The 17,988-nt window shown below is 37.5% G+C and overlaps 1 protein-coding gene across 2 annotated transcripts in view; it reads left to right on the top strand.

The window, feature by feature from the left end:
* The window catches only part of cutlet (chromosome transmission fidelity protein 18 homolog), a 48,276-nt gene that overhangs the window by 11,385 nt on the left and 18,903 nt on the right, over window positions 1–17,988 (top strand). For both annotated transcript variants that reach the window (XM_088230896.1, XM_088230897.1), the window contains 6 exons: window positions 146–274; window positions 1,842–2,197; window positions 2,818–2,984; window positions 3,062–3,290; window positions 4,173–4,479; window positions 5,948–6,176. In XM_088230896.1, the coding sequence (XP_088087022.1) occupies window positions 146–274; window positions 1,842–2,197; window positions 2,818–2,984; window positions 3,062–3,290; window positions 4,173–4,479; window positions 5,948–6,159 (1,400 nt within the window). In that variant the 3' untranslated portion in view covers window positions 6,160–6,176. The remainder of the gene's footprint in view (window positions 1–145; window positions 275–1,841; window positions 2,198–2,817; window positions 2,985–3,061; window positions 3,291–4,172; window positions 4,480–5,947; window positions 6,177–17,988) is intronic.

The following is a 17,988-nucleotide window of genomic DNA, read 5'->3' as shown; positions in this document are numbered from 1 at the left end:
TGAGGTTTTTAAATTAGTCGGCGTAGCGGAATGGCTAACTATGATTGCCAATTTATTCCAGTATAAAACTTTTCTTAAAATTGAGGCAGAATTAATGACGAGCTTCCATTTATCTGAAGAGTTTTTACCCTGTTACTTTTTTCAGGATACAACGTCGTTGAGGTGAACGCTTCGGATGATCGTAATGTCGAATCATTCAAGAACGCTCTAGAGAATTCCACACAAATGAAATCAGTTTTGGATTTGGAGAAGAGACCCAACTGTCTCGTCTTAGGTATTTGAAAATTACTCTACTTTGTATGTACGCTAAACTTCCTTACAGAAGTGGTTTTGCCTTTTGATTTTTTTTAAAGAGACTTTTATAGTTAACTAAAAATTTTTGGTATTTACATGTTTTATTCGCCGATCAAAATATAAAATAAAATGTCTATTTATTTTTGGTAACTCCTTTTATTATTTCTGATTGGTATGGAAACAAAAAATTGTATTTTTTTCAATCCTGGGTGCTCTGTGCGAAATTTACCTTTGTAATTGGGCCTCTGGGCATGTTTCGGTGCAATTTTTTTTACAAAATCAATAAAGGAGTGCTGTGTTGGTTTGGATATGTAAAGTAAATAGTCAGTGAAAGACAGGGAAGACATTGCATGATTCAACTTCAACAAATTTTACCTTTTAATTTTTTGTTCAGGGGAGAGTAAAACCAGTTTTTACTTCAGAAGAGAATTGAAACAAAGTTTTTTTCCGTGCTTGTTTATTTTTTTTAAATAATGCAACACTCTACGAATATATAAGTTTTACAAACATATAGATTATAGATTATTTGAAGTCCTAACAGAAAACTATGATATATAATTTTTGACTATTTGTGGACTTTTACAAGTTTGGGTGAGGATATATGTATCCATATATTGTAAATATATATATCAACATAGAGGAAGCGAGGTATGTATGCAAAGACAGAGTTGTGCATCGTTCTAGCCCTTCCGCTTACTCCTGCAAAAATACTCCGTAAAATAAAAATATAAGTACTCAAGTTTTGTTTAATAGCTATAGTAAAATTTTACGGTCTACATTACCAATAAGGACAACAAAATTGATATTAATTTCCATAGAGTATTTCGTCTCCAAACATCTAATGCATCGCCACTCACCCGCATCCAATTGAGGGGTCTTACAGCTGCCTACTTGCAAAACAACTTTTACGCTATTATGAGCGGAAAATTACAATACCGCATTCAAACATCTATCACCGTCAGCGTACTCCATTATTATAATGCAATAATTTGCTGTCATCACTAATCTTACTGTTAATTTACTGTTTAAATCGAGGTAACTCTTATATATTGTTATTACACCGTATTTCCTCGGTTATAAGACGCATGTTTTATCCTATTTAGGCGTCTCTGAATTCAGGGTGTTTCTTATAATCGATAATGTCTTACAATAGCTGTAAAATCTTGTCTAGTAAAATTGTTTAAAAAAGGCCTCCGTTATGTCGGCAAGAAGAATACATTATGATGCTTCATTTAAAAGAAAAATTATTAAGTATGAAAAAAGCATGAAAACTGAACTGCGAGGCATAAATTAGACATACGTGAAGCGATTTGATATTTCATGACATGTTGTGGGAAGGACGAAGACAATGACTCGCCAAAAAGTTATATAGAAAAAATCCATAAATATAAAATCCAAATACACAAATAATATGCCTATTTTTAAATCCTTTTTACTATGATTGTATGACTTTGTTTATAATAAGATTTTTTGTATGGTATTTTTTTGCTCGAAAAATAAGGGTGCGTATAATTGAGAAATTTTAGTAATTAAAAATTATGTTACAGATGAAATAGACGGAGCGCCTCTTCCAGTCATCGAGTTGTTGGTAAAGTTCATGTCGTCCAACCCGGCGGGCGGCAAGGCCAAGGGGCGCCCCCGCGTAGCCCGCCGGCCCGTAATCTGCATCTGCAATGACCCGCACGGTGCGGCGCTCCGCCCCCTGCGGCGCGCAGCTCTCGTGCTGCGGGTGCCTCCGGCGGGCGCGGGGCGCCTGGCGGAGCGCCTGGCGCTAGTGTGGCGCCGAGAGGGGCTGCGGCCCGCGCCCGACCCTCCGCTACTGGCCGCGCTCGCATTGCGCACGGACAGCGACATCCGGGCCTGTCTCACCATCTTGAACTTTTGCAAATCTAAAGGAAAAATGGTAATTATATAACTTGTTATCGCTATTCTGTAAAATCTAATATGCACAAAACTACGTACTCAAATACCAGAACTGCGTCCTATGTGCCCTTATGTAGGCTCGTAGTATATTAAAAAATTCCATCTGAACGATTTATATTCTTGTTCTCAAATCGGAGATTGTTCTTTGCATTTTATTACATGGGTATTTTATTAGAGCAAGTTTTTCAGGCATGCTCAATAAACAACAATGTTTTTAGTTTGTCCAAATCTTTGTAGACATTACTTGATTAAACTTGTCTATGAAGTATAAGAATTGGAAAATATTTTAAGGCGTTGTCTAGTATGTAAGTGAAATAATTCAGCCAATTAAAAAAATAAAATGTACTTGTATGTGAATGTGAATGCCTCTTCTGTGTTTCTACCAAATAAGATTATTTAATTTAATAATTTATGGCTGTCGACATCTTATTTATTTTTAAATCTGTATATTTCTTTATCACAATAATTATTTACAGAATGCCATGTCACCCATACATCAAATTTATAAAAGTTTATCTGTATATTATGAAGTCGTTTTAAAATGTATGTTTTTTGTTTAGTTATTGTAAATAAATAAATAAAATTCAAATACTATTTTAGTTAAAATTAGCAGACCTGGACAAAATAAACATTGGTCATAAGGATATGGCAAAAGGCTTGTTCCAAGTGTGGAAGGAAGTGTTCCAGATTTTACCTGCCGGGGAGGAGGGGAAGGGGGGATCCGCACGCCTGCTGCGCTCTGTACACTCCGCCGGAGACCTAGACAGGTAGTACGGCCTTCTACTGGCCAGATTGTTGTAGCCACGCTAGTGCTCTAACTAAGACAATTTCAATGTGGATACAGGTTAGTTCAAGGGGTGTTCGAGAACTACTTGGTACGCGGAGGAGTAGGGCTGGCAGCCGTGTGCGGAGGGCTGGAGTGGTTCGCGACGTATGACCGACTCAGCAGCCACATCGCCTCCACCCAGAACTACTCGCTGTACCCGTACCTGCCGTACGCCTTTGCCTCCTGGCACCTCCACTTCGCTCGCATGGCGTGGTCTAACATCAATTATCCCAAGATAGGATTCGAGGTTTGCAACTTATTTCTAATGCTACATTGGAAAGAGAGGTTTTTTAATTTGACATTAAAATAAGCGCATGTCATTTTTCCACGTAGTCCTTAACTTTTCAAAAGTTTTCCCAATGAATACGTAAATTTGAGAATCCGTGAAAATAATATTGGTCGTGTCTGCAGCCAATTACACACATATGCTTCCACTCTTGCGTCATTGTTAAACCTTTGGCCTTTCTTTTTGGGGACCAAAGACATGGAAATTGCTAGGGGGCTAAAGAGGGAGTTCCAGTGCTTTCCACCCGAGTTGCCCCAATTTTTCTTGTTTCAGGTTCGCTGTATAGGGACGAGCGTTGTCTTGGAGAAGAATCACTTCTCTCATCAATAAATACCGTCATTTTTGGTGATATGGCAGTCTCACTTTGCTCAAAACATTGCAGACTACTGCAGCGTTTATTGTCTGACATTCGTGCATAAAATTTAAATGCAACAGTCGACGCTGGTTGAAAAAAACCTTAGCAAATGTTTTCTGCAACACTGGTGAGGTCTGCAATCATGACTTTCATATTTCATTTCATTTCAGTTCATTTATTTATTCAGATATTTAAAACATTACAGAAAGAAACCCCGATTCATTCTAAATACAATAATAAATCACAAATTATAGCAGATAGTTGCGTTATTAAAATAATATAACAAAATGTAAAAAGAAAAATTTATTAAGATAATCTCACAAATCTCTACAAATTGCTTGTGCTGAGCGAACTCTCAAGTTCTTGAAGGAGTATCTCCCTTAAACAGATCAGTCTCCCGAAGAACTCGGCCGGTTTAACGCCTTACCGAGCGAGAAACTTATTAACAGTGCACTGCTGACTAGTTAACGCCGCCTTGTCTCCGGCAGATGCACCAGAGGCGTGTCCAGCTAGACGGGGTGGTATGCTCAGTGCAGCGCGGCGTGTGCGCGCGCCTCCAGCCGTGGTGCTCGCGGCGCGCACTGCGGCTGGATGCGTTGCCGCTGCTGCCGCACATACTCAGCCCGGCGCTGCGCCCCGTGGGCGTGCAACTGTACTCGGAGCGCGAGCGCCGCGCCCTCGCCGCGCTGGTGGGCGTCATGCTAGACTACAGCCTGCACTACTCGCAGCAGAAGCTGCAAGACTCTTCCTACACCTACGTGTTGGACCCGGATATTATGTCTGTGGGCGTATTTGGTAATTATTTATTTATCTTATTATAGCTTCATTATGCATTACTAAACAAAATTATTTTGTATGTTTAACATAAAATAATCAATTTTATTAGTCGTATTACTATTTTTATTATTATCTTAGATTTTCATGGTTATTATGCCAGGTATCATTCGTACTCTATTCCGATGCTGCAGATCGCATTACACCATCTGCTATCAGGGTTGATGTTGTCACCGCGGACTCTGCAATGCAATCCGAAACATCGGATTAGAGGTCCATGCTTCAAACCCCACTCTACTATAACTCGATTCCCATTTTCTAATTGCGAGTTATTTAAAAGTCATTAAAAATGGCCCTCGAAATTGATATGTTTGCGTAATTCTTAATAACGCATATTTATATTTCTTTATTTACAAAAAAAGTATCGAACCCAGAATCTTGCGCATGTAAGTCGAGCATCTTGCCATTACATACCTCGGAAGATTGAATAAAGATAACTGCTTTTTTTTTTTACAAAATGATTTATACTAAATTCAACAGTTGCAAATTCTTTTAAAATGCCATCTCGATTTACTTGCAATAATAATTTTCTTATGGCTTAATTTAGGTAGTGAATACTCGATTAATAAGAGTATTTTTCATTTATATATTTAAAAAAAAAAAAATTTAAACTATTACTTTTGTCTATAATACGGTATGGAGTATTATACTGAGCGGTTATTATATTGATTACTTTATAATCTTTTTTTTTTTTTACTTATTGTACATATTAACTTGACAGTAGCCCAGCCCTATGAATGTTTGAATATTTAAAAAAGGAAAATATTATTTTTTATTATAAATTTGGTGTCATAAAAAATAATGGAAACTATTTGCGTTAGAGTGGGATTCAAACCTTAAACCTCTGATCCACGAGTCTAGCCTCTCATCCACTATATCTAGATCTCTATCATCTATCAATTAATTGGGGACGATATTATTTAGTAAATAAATTACATAGTATTTACAACTTTTGTGTATGAACTTTGTGTGTGACAATTTCATAAGCAACATTTTAAGTAAACATTTACTTAAATTCCGAAGAACCGTGTTGTCTAATCTGGATATTTACAGAAACTAAGATTTGATATTATGCCTTCATGCCCGTGAAGGCTATTGTACTATTACTTTTGTGCTCAAATTCCTACAAGAAATTGTCAATTTTTTACTCAGTCCAGCTCTCTTATTATCGAAGGTTCTAATCTAAAATCACAAGGACTACACAATTTTTACAGAGAATCTGTCGGGCTACAAGTGAAGAAAGAAAAATAGAAAAATCTGTTTGAACCCCTTAAACCCCCTAAATCATAAAAATGCAACTTTTTTTTATTCTCGGAAGCATCCACAGTACATGGTCAGGGTTGCAACTTCTGTTGTCTTATTTCCAATTACTTACAAAATGAAACCACTGCACGCCTGACTTACTAATAGAAGCAATATCGATTTCCAGAGGAGAAAACATCGAGTGTGCGCAACCTAACGTATGCCATGAAGCAACTCATAGCCCGCGAGGTGGACCTGGAGGGGATACGGCGAGTTGAGGGGGGGGGCGGGGGGGCGGGGGGGCGGCCGCCGGGCGGCTTTCAGAGTCCGCCCCCCCTTCCGCCCCGGCCACCCTCCCCCTCCCCAACCACCTGCAGAGATTGGAGCCCAAAAAGATGACCTCGGATATTCCTCTAGTAAGTGCCAAAAAAAAAATTAAATGCATGAATTTTTTTTTTCCAAATGCACACATGTTATTGTCTATTCTATTCCTGCCTACAGGTGGCAAGTCATAAACATGTCATCTCGCATACTTTTTAATAAAATATTAGGGTTCTGTTCTGAGCCCAATTCTCTTCAATATCTATACGCATGACATCAGCGACATTGTTCCTATGGAAGCAAGTTTGCTTCGGTACGCGGATGATTTTTTCATGTATGATCATGCATCTAAATTTGCAAAAATATGACAATGTGGAAGCTTATTGGCATGTAACTGGCACACAAACCACTGTTTCATCGAATGCAATCGCAACCAGCTTTGTAAGATCAATATCATACCTTATTATGGGTTTCCCAATTTTTCTAACTTTTCCTACATTTACAAATACGTGACCAATAAGCTCTGGCTCAAGTTCTTTTAACAGATTAATGTTTTTCATTTCCTCCGCTTTTTTTTAATGTTATGGTCTTGTCTTCACATCCATAAAATATAAATTAATCTGATCAGAATCTGTAACAACTGGCTGAGATGATAAAGCTGTTCTTGTTTTCCTTCTCTTACGCCCAATTTTAAATTCAATCAATGACGTTTGATATGTTGCTTCGTGATATAAGGCCAACATCTTGAGGTGCAGCTGTTCCCGCTCGATCAGAAATGCCATACTGATCTAATGTTCTAGCTATGGCCGAAAATTTGGTCACTTCAAGTCTTCGAGATTCGGGATACGCTCAACAATATCCTACTATATTGGAAAGTCAGTACTCTTGCCCACACGCTGCTTCCGTTTGCTCGTATTTTTCTCAAAGTGGTCTTGTGCTAAGTTATTGGGATTGATGATCATTTTTAGATATCTTTTAGAAGAAAAAGTAAATAAATTATTGAGAAGTTAGCTTCTTAACAATTTCTTTACACGGTGTAGAAATGTCTTCCTCATGTCGCATGTCGGTTAAAATTCCTTTGTACGTACCAGACTATGTTTTCATAGGTAGAAAGCATATCACAACCAGACCCGAAACCAGGGCAAATTATGTATTTTCTTAATATCGCTATAGCGCAAAACTAGTTCAAGTACATAGATTCAGGCAATTCATACGATATAATAGTAATTTATTAAGCGGGAACAGCGGTCGCGCATGCTATTCCGACGGCCGCTTGCTCAGTTTGATGCAGTTTTACGAACTGATTCGCAGGGATGCGGGGAAGGGGTTAGTTATCAAAGCCATCGTGAAATATTATTTAAATTATGATAATAATTTATGCATATTTAATTTGCCGAAAAACAGTCATTTAGTATCCAAAATCATCATACCAAAACATGGCTTTTTAAAAAAAAAAAATAATATTCAACCCCCTCACGGCAAACCTTACCCTTAAAAGATATTTTTTTTACTTTATTTTTCCCTTATTCTATATACTGTGGAACATCTTTTCCGCATAGAGCCATTTTGATAAATTTTTTTTCTCCATACATGATCGATCCACCCTAATGCATATCCACGCATTCTTGTTTAATGTCTACAACAGAAGACTGAACACTTACTTCTTTGATGGCAAAAAACTCTCAAACCTGTACACGGTAGAAAAACTCGTAACCATGCATGACAGGTATGTCTCATTTAAAAGTGGTGTACTTACCTAAAAATGATTGGAATTTTTTTCCAAATCGAAAAATATGACCAGAAAATATTGCATTTAGTGAGGAGAATTTAATTTAGTTTTTTTGGCACTAAACGAGATTTCACTCTTCAGTCACAAAACATCAAATCATCAAAACAGTTATAAAGCACAAATAAAGGTTTCAGCTCTTTAACTTCACAAAAATCAACAGATGAAAGAATTGAAGGAATATAGATGTTCAAATATGGGCAGAATGGTGAATTTTACACAGTGTGTAAAGTGGCCACTTAAACCAGCCATTGACAGGTCATAAGCCCTGTAGATGCCTAGACTTCCATATTACCTTCTCTTAAATCTTCTTCATCTCTGTTGTAATATTTTAACAAAACATCTTTCAAAATGGTCTGGACTGATTCAAATGAAATGTTCCCAGTATCAGCGAGGTATCTAATTTCTCGTCGACGAATTTTGATTACCAATTCCCAAGAATCGGCCAAGTACTGCTCCTAAAGCGATATAGACCAAGGTTGGCCAACCCGCGGCCCGCTGGGTGTCCGCTAATGGCCCGCGGAGCATATTATGCAAAAAAATATATATTATTATTATTATGGATAATGTGTGTAGCGCCGTTTTCGTATAAATATACCTCAAGGGCGATTTAATAGTGTACATAAAACCACCAAAGAACATTCCATCGTGCATAGTTTGTATGGAAGTATCTCAGTACATTGATTCAACTATCGTGACAATTTCTTCTACGGTAGGTAAAGCGAACACGCTGATCTTGCGTGGATAGCCGTAAATGCGGGATGCGGGGCGGGATGCATCGCGCGCAGTGCGCAGTGTTGCCATACTCGTATATACAAATTTATCTGAATTTATACAGATTTTAGGGTACCATTACAGATTACAGATTTTACTCAAGTTTTATACAGATTTTTCAATTATTGGACATAGTCTACCGATTTCGGTAATTTGACCACAAACAAACATAATTTATTACAAGCATAAGATACCTAAATAATACTACTTTATACTACATAATTTATAAAACATTGATATTATTGAACAAACAGAATCATTACAAAATAGTGTATAACTAAATTTGATAAACAATGAATACGTGTGTGGTAACAGTGTATTATTAACGTTTTTAATGTTATAAAATATTACGCCTTTTACTTTAACAATATTCAAAGGTTAAAATTTTTGAGACATAAAAAGTGTAGCCTCAATGTCGGTAGATACATTCAGGTTTTTATACTACACTCGATTTGTGAACAAACTTGGGTATTGACTTAAATAATAAATAATGACAGGACAATATTACTGTATAATAACTGAAAATGCTACACGGGCTACTGTTTTATTTTCTCAAAAAGGTAAGTTTTCCTATAAACTGCCATATTTTTTTGGTTTTAAAATTTCAATTTTACAGATTTTGGTTTATTGATCTCATACAAATTTCTAGGTTTTGTAATCCAGATTTTTTGGTTTAACATATGGCAACACTGGTCGTGCGACCGCCAGATTGCCATTCTGTGGCAAGCTCGCAACGCCGAAGGACATGTGGTCGCTTCCATTGTGTGCGTTACATTGTATCTCGCGAGATTTTGAGATTAACTTTTACCGACCGCAACTGAGTATCCTGTCTAATCCCATACCGAGTCCTGACTACTTTTTTAAGTGCAGTGAAGGTAAGCAAACCCAGCTTTTATTTTATATTTAATTTTGGCTTTAATTTTGTAGACTTCTATTTTTTGTTTTGTGTTTAATTATGGGAATCTAACCAAATTGCCAACCGTGCTGACTACTGGCTTTTGTCTGAGTACCTACATTTAAGTTTAATAGTACCGAAAAATAAAATGTCTTTTTTTAATATTTCAGTATCAGTTTCAGTTAGTATTTCACTTTATTTACATACTTAGTTTTTATTTTACTAATGAATTAGCCCGAATCAGATTCTCAATGGCATTACAGATTTTTTACAATGCACCATAAATATCTCATCCTTTTGACAGAAAATTATGCAATACTGATGTCATTTTATTTATTTTTTAGTTAAAAACGAAGACCCATAATGTCGTCAAGTAGTAAAGATGTTGGACCAAAGAAAAGAAGAGTAACAGAAGAACTGAGAAGTTTTCAAGACAAATGGACTATAAACTATTTTTTCGTGGAATTTAAAACAAAGCCAATATGCTTGATATGCAATGATTCTGTTTCTGTCTTGAAAGAGTATAACATTAAATGGCATTACAATGCTAAACATGCAAATAAGTTTGATAAGTACAAAGGGCAATTTCGACAAGACCAAGTGAATGAATTCAAAAGAAAACTTTCTGCACAACATCGGATATTTACTAGGGCGGCTCAAGAGTCAACATGCTATGTAAAAGCTAGTTATGCAGTAGCCATGATACTAGCAAAAAAATTTAAGCCATATTCAGACGGTGAAATGGTTAAGGAATGTTTGGAGAGTATCGATGAAATTCTGTGCCCAGAAAAGAAAACGTAGTTCTCAAAAATAAGCCTGTCTCGTCAAACTATTACTAGGCGTGTGGACGACATTGGAAAACATATTGAAGATAATTTGAAAAATCGAGCATCCAAGTTCGTATATTATTATCTAGCATTGGATGATGCACAGACCCAACAGATACCGCCCAAGTGGCGATTTTTATCAGGAGGGTTGATGTCAATTTTAACAAAATAGAAGAATTAGCGGCACTGTATCCACTTAAGGACACTACTTGCTCACGAGATTTGTTAGGAGCTGTTACATCGACATTGAATCGCTTTTCGTTACAACTCAACAACCTATCGAGCTTAACAACAGATGGTGCTCCAGCAAAATTGATTGAAAATGAGGCCGGCAAAGTTGGTAATACTTCGATGCTAAATTTTCATTGCATTATTCATCAGGAGAATTTATGTGCCAAGTCCCTTAAAATGGATCATGTCATAAAGGTGGTCATCAAAACAGTGAACTTTATCAAGTCGAAGGGGTTGAATATCCGACAGTTCCATGAGTTTCTCAAGTCTTTGGATTCAGAGTATAATGACGTTACATTTTATGCAGAAGTAAGATGGCTAACCCGTGCCAAAACGTTGAAAAGAGTGTTTGATTTGAAGCAAGAAATACAATCATTCTTCGCAAGCAACTCAAAAAGTATCCCAGAATTTGAAGACAAGGAGTGGGTTAGCGACTTTGCATTTCTGGTTGATATAATTAGCCACCTAAATGTTGTTAATACTCGCCTACGGGGGAAGATCAACTATCTCATAACATGTATGATCTTATTTCCGCATTCCAAATGAAACTTGGGCTTTAGGAACAACAGTTAAGGACAAAAATCTTCACTCACTTTCCTACATTGTTATTGCAGACAGATGTCACACAGATGGCGGCGGATAAATACGCTTCATTGATAGCTGACTTGAACTTGGAATTTGAAAACCAATTTCAAGATTTCAAAAAACATCGTGTGCTTTTTGCTGCATTTGCAACGCCATTTTCCATAGATGTGAATTTACTGCCAGAAATGTTACAAATGTAACATTGTGAAATGTGTTGTGATACATAGTTAAAGGAGAAATTTAATCAGGTTTGTTTGGAAGAGTTTTATAAAACATATTTGGACAAGGAAAAATATCCTGCATTTCACAAACATGCCCTATCGATGATTTTGCTATTTAAAAACACTTACACGTGTGAGCAGCTTTTCAGTCGAATGAAGCACATTAAATCTCAAATGAGATCACGAATCACTGATGAGCATTTGGAAAACTGTTTATGTGTAGCAACAACATCAATTGCTATCAACATTGATGCACTTAGTTGTGACAAACAAAATCAGACGTCACACTAAAACTTATTAACTAACTAACGATCACGCCATTTTCCTGTAGGAGTTGGCAGAGAAGATAAAACACCATATCACTGTATCTTGACACACTTCCTTCGCTTCCTCTACATTCATACATCTTCTCATGCACACACGCTGATTATTTCAACTTTTCACATGTCCACTTTTAAGTACTTATCGTACTTGATCATGCCAAGTCTTTCTCGGCCTTCCTCGGCTTCTACATCCAGGCACACTTGCATTATAACATCTTTTAGCCATTTTTTCATCACTCATTCGCTCCACATGACCAAATTATCGTAAGAGCCCTTTCTTAATTTTGTCGATAATGCTTAGCTCAGCCTTGCACTCTGCTCTAATTTCGACATTTGTACACCTATCATACATAATCTTACCACACATTCGCCCGAGAGATCGCATTTCAAAAACATTCAGTCTACTTTCATCCTTCTTTTTTCAACACCACGCTTCACTACCATACATAAGGGTTGGTACCAGAACTCCGTTATGTACTGCCAATTTTGCTTTTTCTTTCGATAAGTTCTTATTTGCCACTATCGATTTTAAGGCACCATTATTCCACTATGTTTCCGGCACTAACCCTTCTCTCAATGTCCTTATCCACATTTCCGTCTCTTGTAAACATACTTCCCAAATATACAAATTCTTCAACCTGCTTTAATCTGTCTCCATTTGCTATAATCTTACATCCCTACGGTATATACAATTTATTATATTTTGTTTATTTTTTATGATAATTTTTTGGATTGCTATTTTTTGTATTGTAACTCTAATCTAATAAACATGTTTGCCTCTCATTTTTGTTATATCTTCTTAAAAAATATACATATTTCTTATTTGCATTGAATAATAGAAGAAATTTTGTTGTACGGCCCGGTAGGAAATCTCATTTCCAAAATCTGGCCCGGCTGCTGAAAAGGTTGGCCACCCATGGTATAGACCAATCACTCTTCTGCCAATTCTGGAAAAAATACTGGAATGACTAATATGTAACAGACTTGAGTCTCACTTAAATGTAACTCAACCAATAAGTGCTAAGCAATTTGGGTTCAGATCCAATATTTCTACCGAAGATGCCATCATTTCGATAAGCAATTTAGCTAAAAACACAAACAAAAATATATGCTCATTATATTACTTGATATTTCAGGTGCCTTCGATCATGCTTGGTGGCCAATGGTTCTATCTAAGCTATGACTTCGACAAATACCTGCAAGCTTATTTAAAATTATAATAACCTATTTTTCAAACTGAAACGTTGTGTGGCCTGGTGGTAGTATACTTTTCATGTGAGATTTCATGTGGCTGTCCTCAGGGCTTTGTTTTGGGACCACTTCTGTGGTATTGTTATTGTTTGATGATTAGCTCGAACTTCCCCTTACTTCATCATGTATAATTCAGGCTTTTGCCGATGATGGATGTATTTTGATTAGGGGCAATAGCTGCCGGTCCGTGGAGGGTGACGCAGCTAATGCATTAAATAAAGTAGCCGATTTGGGTATTCGAAACAAATCAAGTTTTTCTCCTCAAAAACCCAATTTCCACTATTAAAACGCAATCTTGTATGTCCTCCTTCTATCGAATTCCTGGGCACTTCTATTCGAGCTTCGAATTCGGTATCAAACCTCGGTGTAATTCTTGAAAAAAAATTGTTCCTATACTTGTCATGCTAGGAAAGATGGCTTTTTACAAAGTTGAACGCTTGGCCAGAGCCAACTGGGGGTTGTCTTTTGAAACTTCAATGGTATATTATAAATCCATTTTCTTAGGTATTGTGTGCTATGCGGCCGGCTGTAAGGTACACCGTTGTGAATTGCAATATTTTAGGCGAATTATTTTAAGCGGACAAAGGCAACCTCTCTTGGATGCTAGAGCATATCGACTGATAAACTCCCGGTTCTAACGGGCTTATCCCCTTTGGATCTGGAGGCTCAGCGACGATCCGCAAATTTTCACTTAAAAAGAAAGCGTTCCTCTGTTATTGGTGGCGTCCGTCTACTCCCAACTGAAGGAATGTCTCAATCAGATATTAAATCATGTAATTCAATGCTCCTTTTGATGCTTGGCAATCGTGATGGGAATATTCTCCTTCAGGGAGAGTTACATTTCTTTTTTTCACTTCAATCCGTCAGCGCTTAAAATCTTCTTGGGTTATCCCAGATCACTGGACTACGCAGTTTTTATCAGGTCATGGTAAATTTGATGACGAATTATTTGTTTTTAATATTGTTGATATCCTAATCTAATAATAATAAAAAATTATCCCCGTAGTATATCAAAATGCTCGGAGCGACGGCGTCGTCAATAAAATTCAAGAATTTATATCAAAAATTCTCGTGCAGCAACCGTACATGGTAGCCTTTACCGAAACTTGACTTAATTCAAGTGTACTATCTTCTGAATGATTTGGATCGCTCTCCCACGTCTACAGGAAGGATAGAGAAAATCCTGGAGGTGGAACACTATTTGCCATTCGTGACACCAGCTTCTCCCATGCCGAATGATTGAATTCCCACAGCCAAATTTCATTTCTTATATTTCCCTTCTAATTTTAAAACTAAGCAATACCAGTCCTTTTATGAAAAAATAATTAGTCAAAATATATATATTTACAGGACAAGAATACATTTATCATCGCCAACTTTAACCTGCCATCTGGGAATAATCCCAATGCATGTTTCGAATATTTTCGTTCTTTGTTCAACTGGAAACAGCTAAACAATGTTCACAATTTTAACAATCGCATGTTAGATCACGTTCCGAGCAATCCAGAAATGTTGTTGTCAGTAGGCACGACTAAAGAAGACGAGCATCATCCTACTCTTTCACTCTCATACGAGTATTATTCTTAAATTCAGGATGCCCCAGCTGTTTTTTTTTTTTTTTTTTACATTTTTTTTTTTTTTTTGCACCACAACAGGCCAGGAGACCTAATTACAGTGGTGAATTACATCACAGAGCACCCAGGCTTGAGAAAAATCACATTTTTAAAATTTTTGCCCCAGCTGTTATGCCTGCTGACATCAACTTGGGTTGGATTTTTGACGGAAATGCGGAACGTGACTTTGCTTCTGTCCTAAGCCTGAAAATATGGAATCTCGATGATCTCGACGTTAATCTTGCCGTAGATTCTTTTTATTTTCATTTATATGAGATTTTCGATACTCGCTTTAAAATTTCCATAAGCTGATTCCGGAAGTATAGTATATGTAATCCAAATATACTGAAAGAGGTCAGTTTGTATGAGAGCGAGATCTCATCCACTGTTTTACGCATCCAGAAGCCGTACAATAAATTGCAAGTCAGAATTCACCCATTAATAGGGCAATTCGCTTCTGCGGATAAAATGGATCTATTTTCTGTACATATTGGCAGTTAAGCAGCTATCCGCTTTCTATTTATTAACTTCGAACTTATATTTACAGTCTGCATCACGCGATGGTAACAACTACTAAAATAATACACTGTACAATAATTGTCAAATAAATAAATAAGCTTCTTTTGTTCCCCCTCAACTGTAATCAAACCACGAAAGTCTTCTATCAATGTTACCGCTCTTTCAGCTTACTGATCTCTGCTCTATATTGTGATCGTGTTTTGGGATGTAGAAATCGAGCACTATTCGCCCATGAAGCTTACTCCAACAAATTTCCAAACGTATGTCCCTACATCTAAAACTATCGTCATTTTTAAATCGAGAGAACAATGTCTCGCTTTTGACTGATATGAAATCATTGGTGTTTTTCTCTAAATTAAAAAAAAAAATTGAACAAAGGCAAATCACTGAACACGTGGATGTACCAATTATATTACTGTGTTTCTGAAATCAAATGTATAATCTTTATTTTTGTGTATGTAAATTAATTTTCGTTTCTTTTATTACTTCTTCTATCTCCTTATTTTCTCTTTTTTTCTTTAAACACATTAAGTCTTATCTTGATCTTTATTATTACTCGAATTGATTTAATTGAGTTACCCACATATTTCATATAATTTATAAAAGATGGTGGAGTTGTATAATTGAGGATAGATATGAAGAATGATACCGATGCTTATCTACAAATTGTTTGTATTTTATATATCCTCCTTGAACTTCCAAATAAAAATAATAAATAAATGATAAATCTAAGTACTGACAGGATCTGGGATCTGCGCTTTCCGAAACTAGTAGTGCTTTAAATAAACTCAAGTGATCTTAAAGCAAAGTGTTTAATTTAATATATTTATTCAATATACCAAACTAACCGTACAATGAACCACAAAGTACTACCGTCGGCGTCGATGGAACGTATCGCTTCTCATCGGTCGAGACATTTTCGTTATCTTAATTTGCTACCGATTTCTATATTTGTTTCTCTGTCCGCATTATCATTAAAAAGTGACAAGACTGCTAACTGCTACTTCATCAGTCAAATGCCATAAATGCTATCTAAATATATGTGAAACTTCTTTCGAAATACTTTCATGCGCGTTTTCGTCAGCTTTCAAAGAGCACAAATATTTGTCGGATGCTTTAATTGCCGAAATGCACTGAAGTCACGGCCGTGGGTTGTCACAACAAACAAGCGGCCGTCTAACAGTACCGCCCTGTGTTTAGTGGAGAATTTTAGCTGAGCTCGAGCTCGTCACTCGTCACTCGCCGCTCGCCGCTCGCCGCTCGTTACATGGACCCGGGGGTCGCTTTTTCTGTATCTCCAATCTCCACCTGACAATACCGTGGAAAGTTCTATCAACTCTCGATAGTCTCATCTGACAATTACGTTAGTTACTTCAGCGCGGTAAAATTCAAGTAAATTTTCCATTTTGGATACGGTCAGGAACGATTCCGCTGTTTCTCTAAAGCACTGTATTTTAATGAGAACCATATTTTTCTAATTATCTACGATTTTTTTGAAAAGTGAAATATCAGGACTCGCTATTACTTGTCTAAATTTGACTGAATGCGCTGCTTAATACCAGATCATACACCTGATTCGGCAATCGAAAATAAGCCGTTCTATTTTAAACTTTAGCTCTCGCTCACTGTTGGAAAATCTTCGTGCGAATCCGCATTTTCACTATAATTAGAAGTTTTTTTTCGCAATCATCCGTATGATGCTGAAGATGTTGACGCGGAGACATATTTGATTCGCCGATTTTCTTCTTCGACGGCTCGAAATCGCCTCTTTATCAGCCAGTTTTGGTCCGATGAAAATCGGCCTTCCTACTAATTAACAATGTACGAACTCGGCGAGTACCGGGTGCTGTCCTCTGTCCGCGCGACGCAACGTGGCCTACGTAACGTGCAACAACTCTATCGGACCGTGTACATAATACTATACACTATACTATGTACCGAGTACCGACTCGTCTTCTCGCGTTATAAGCCGACGCGTCATCATCTCGGCGGAAATAAAATGTTCCCAATAATAAAGTACGGGTTTCGCCTTCCGGCATTATTAAATGGATTTCATCCTCCGCGTGTGTGTATGCGAACTGAACATCTCGCCGTTAATCACTCGGGCGGGGGGGTGCAGACGCCGAGGAAGAAGAATGATTTACGGAGCGAATAAATTCCGCCAGTCGCCACCCCTCGCGCGCGGCGTGCGGGGTGCGCGCGGCGTGCGCGGCGCGCGCGGCGCGCCCGAGGAGACTGCCCCTAATGAAAATGGGAAACATGTTAGCGATATTACTCGGCGCTAAGGAGTTACGGCCATAATCGCCTGGAAGATTTAGTGTCGGGAGTGAGAAGTTAACTCGAGCGGCCCATACATCTCCGGGAGAATAATAGTTACCGCTGAACGGCGGCGGGGGCGGAGCGCCCCTAACCCTTTCTGGGCCTGCTTTATACAGATAGTAGGTATGTACGTATATTCACTCGGAACTTACTCCCTGAAGCTAGAATATATGTATATTCATTATGTAGAAGTGCAGGTGCGATCGAGTAACCTCGTTTGTTCTTCAAAATACCGAGTGAACATGTTATCGTCGCGCGATCCCGCTCTTCCACAACTTTATTCCTATTTTAATGCGCAGTTATTTCGTGGGAGATCGATTCGGAAAATGTTTCGATGATGATAATAAACGAGGGCTGCCTTTTAAGTTTTCACAGAAACAACGAAATATTTATTTATTCCGGTTACAAATCGTTTTATCGCTCGATGCTCGACCAATTCTCGGAATAGTTTTTCCTCTGTGAAAGTGGCGCACTCGACGCGGGATGGGGGTCGGGGGTCGGAACAAATGTGTAATGAATATCAAGTTAAAATGCATAAATCACCTAAATGAATATGCGCACGT

The sequence above is a fragment of the Micrasema longulum genome, unplaced genomic scaffold (genome assembly GCF_059751315.1).
Source record: "Micrasema longulum isolate JH-2025_06_02 unplaced genomic scaffold, ASM5975131v1 h1tg000826l, whole genome shotgun sequence".
NCBI lineage: Eukaryota > Metazoa > Arthropoda > Insecta > Trichoptera > Brachycentridae > Micrasema > Micrasema longulum.
The sequence above is the reverse complement of the archived record's forward strand: the minus strand, read 5'-3'. Positions and strand labels throughout refer to the sequence as shown.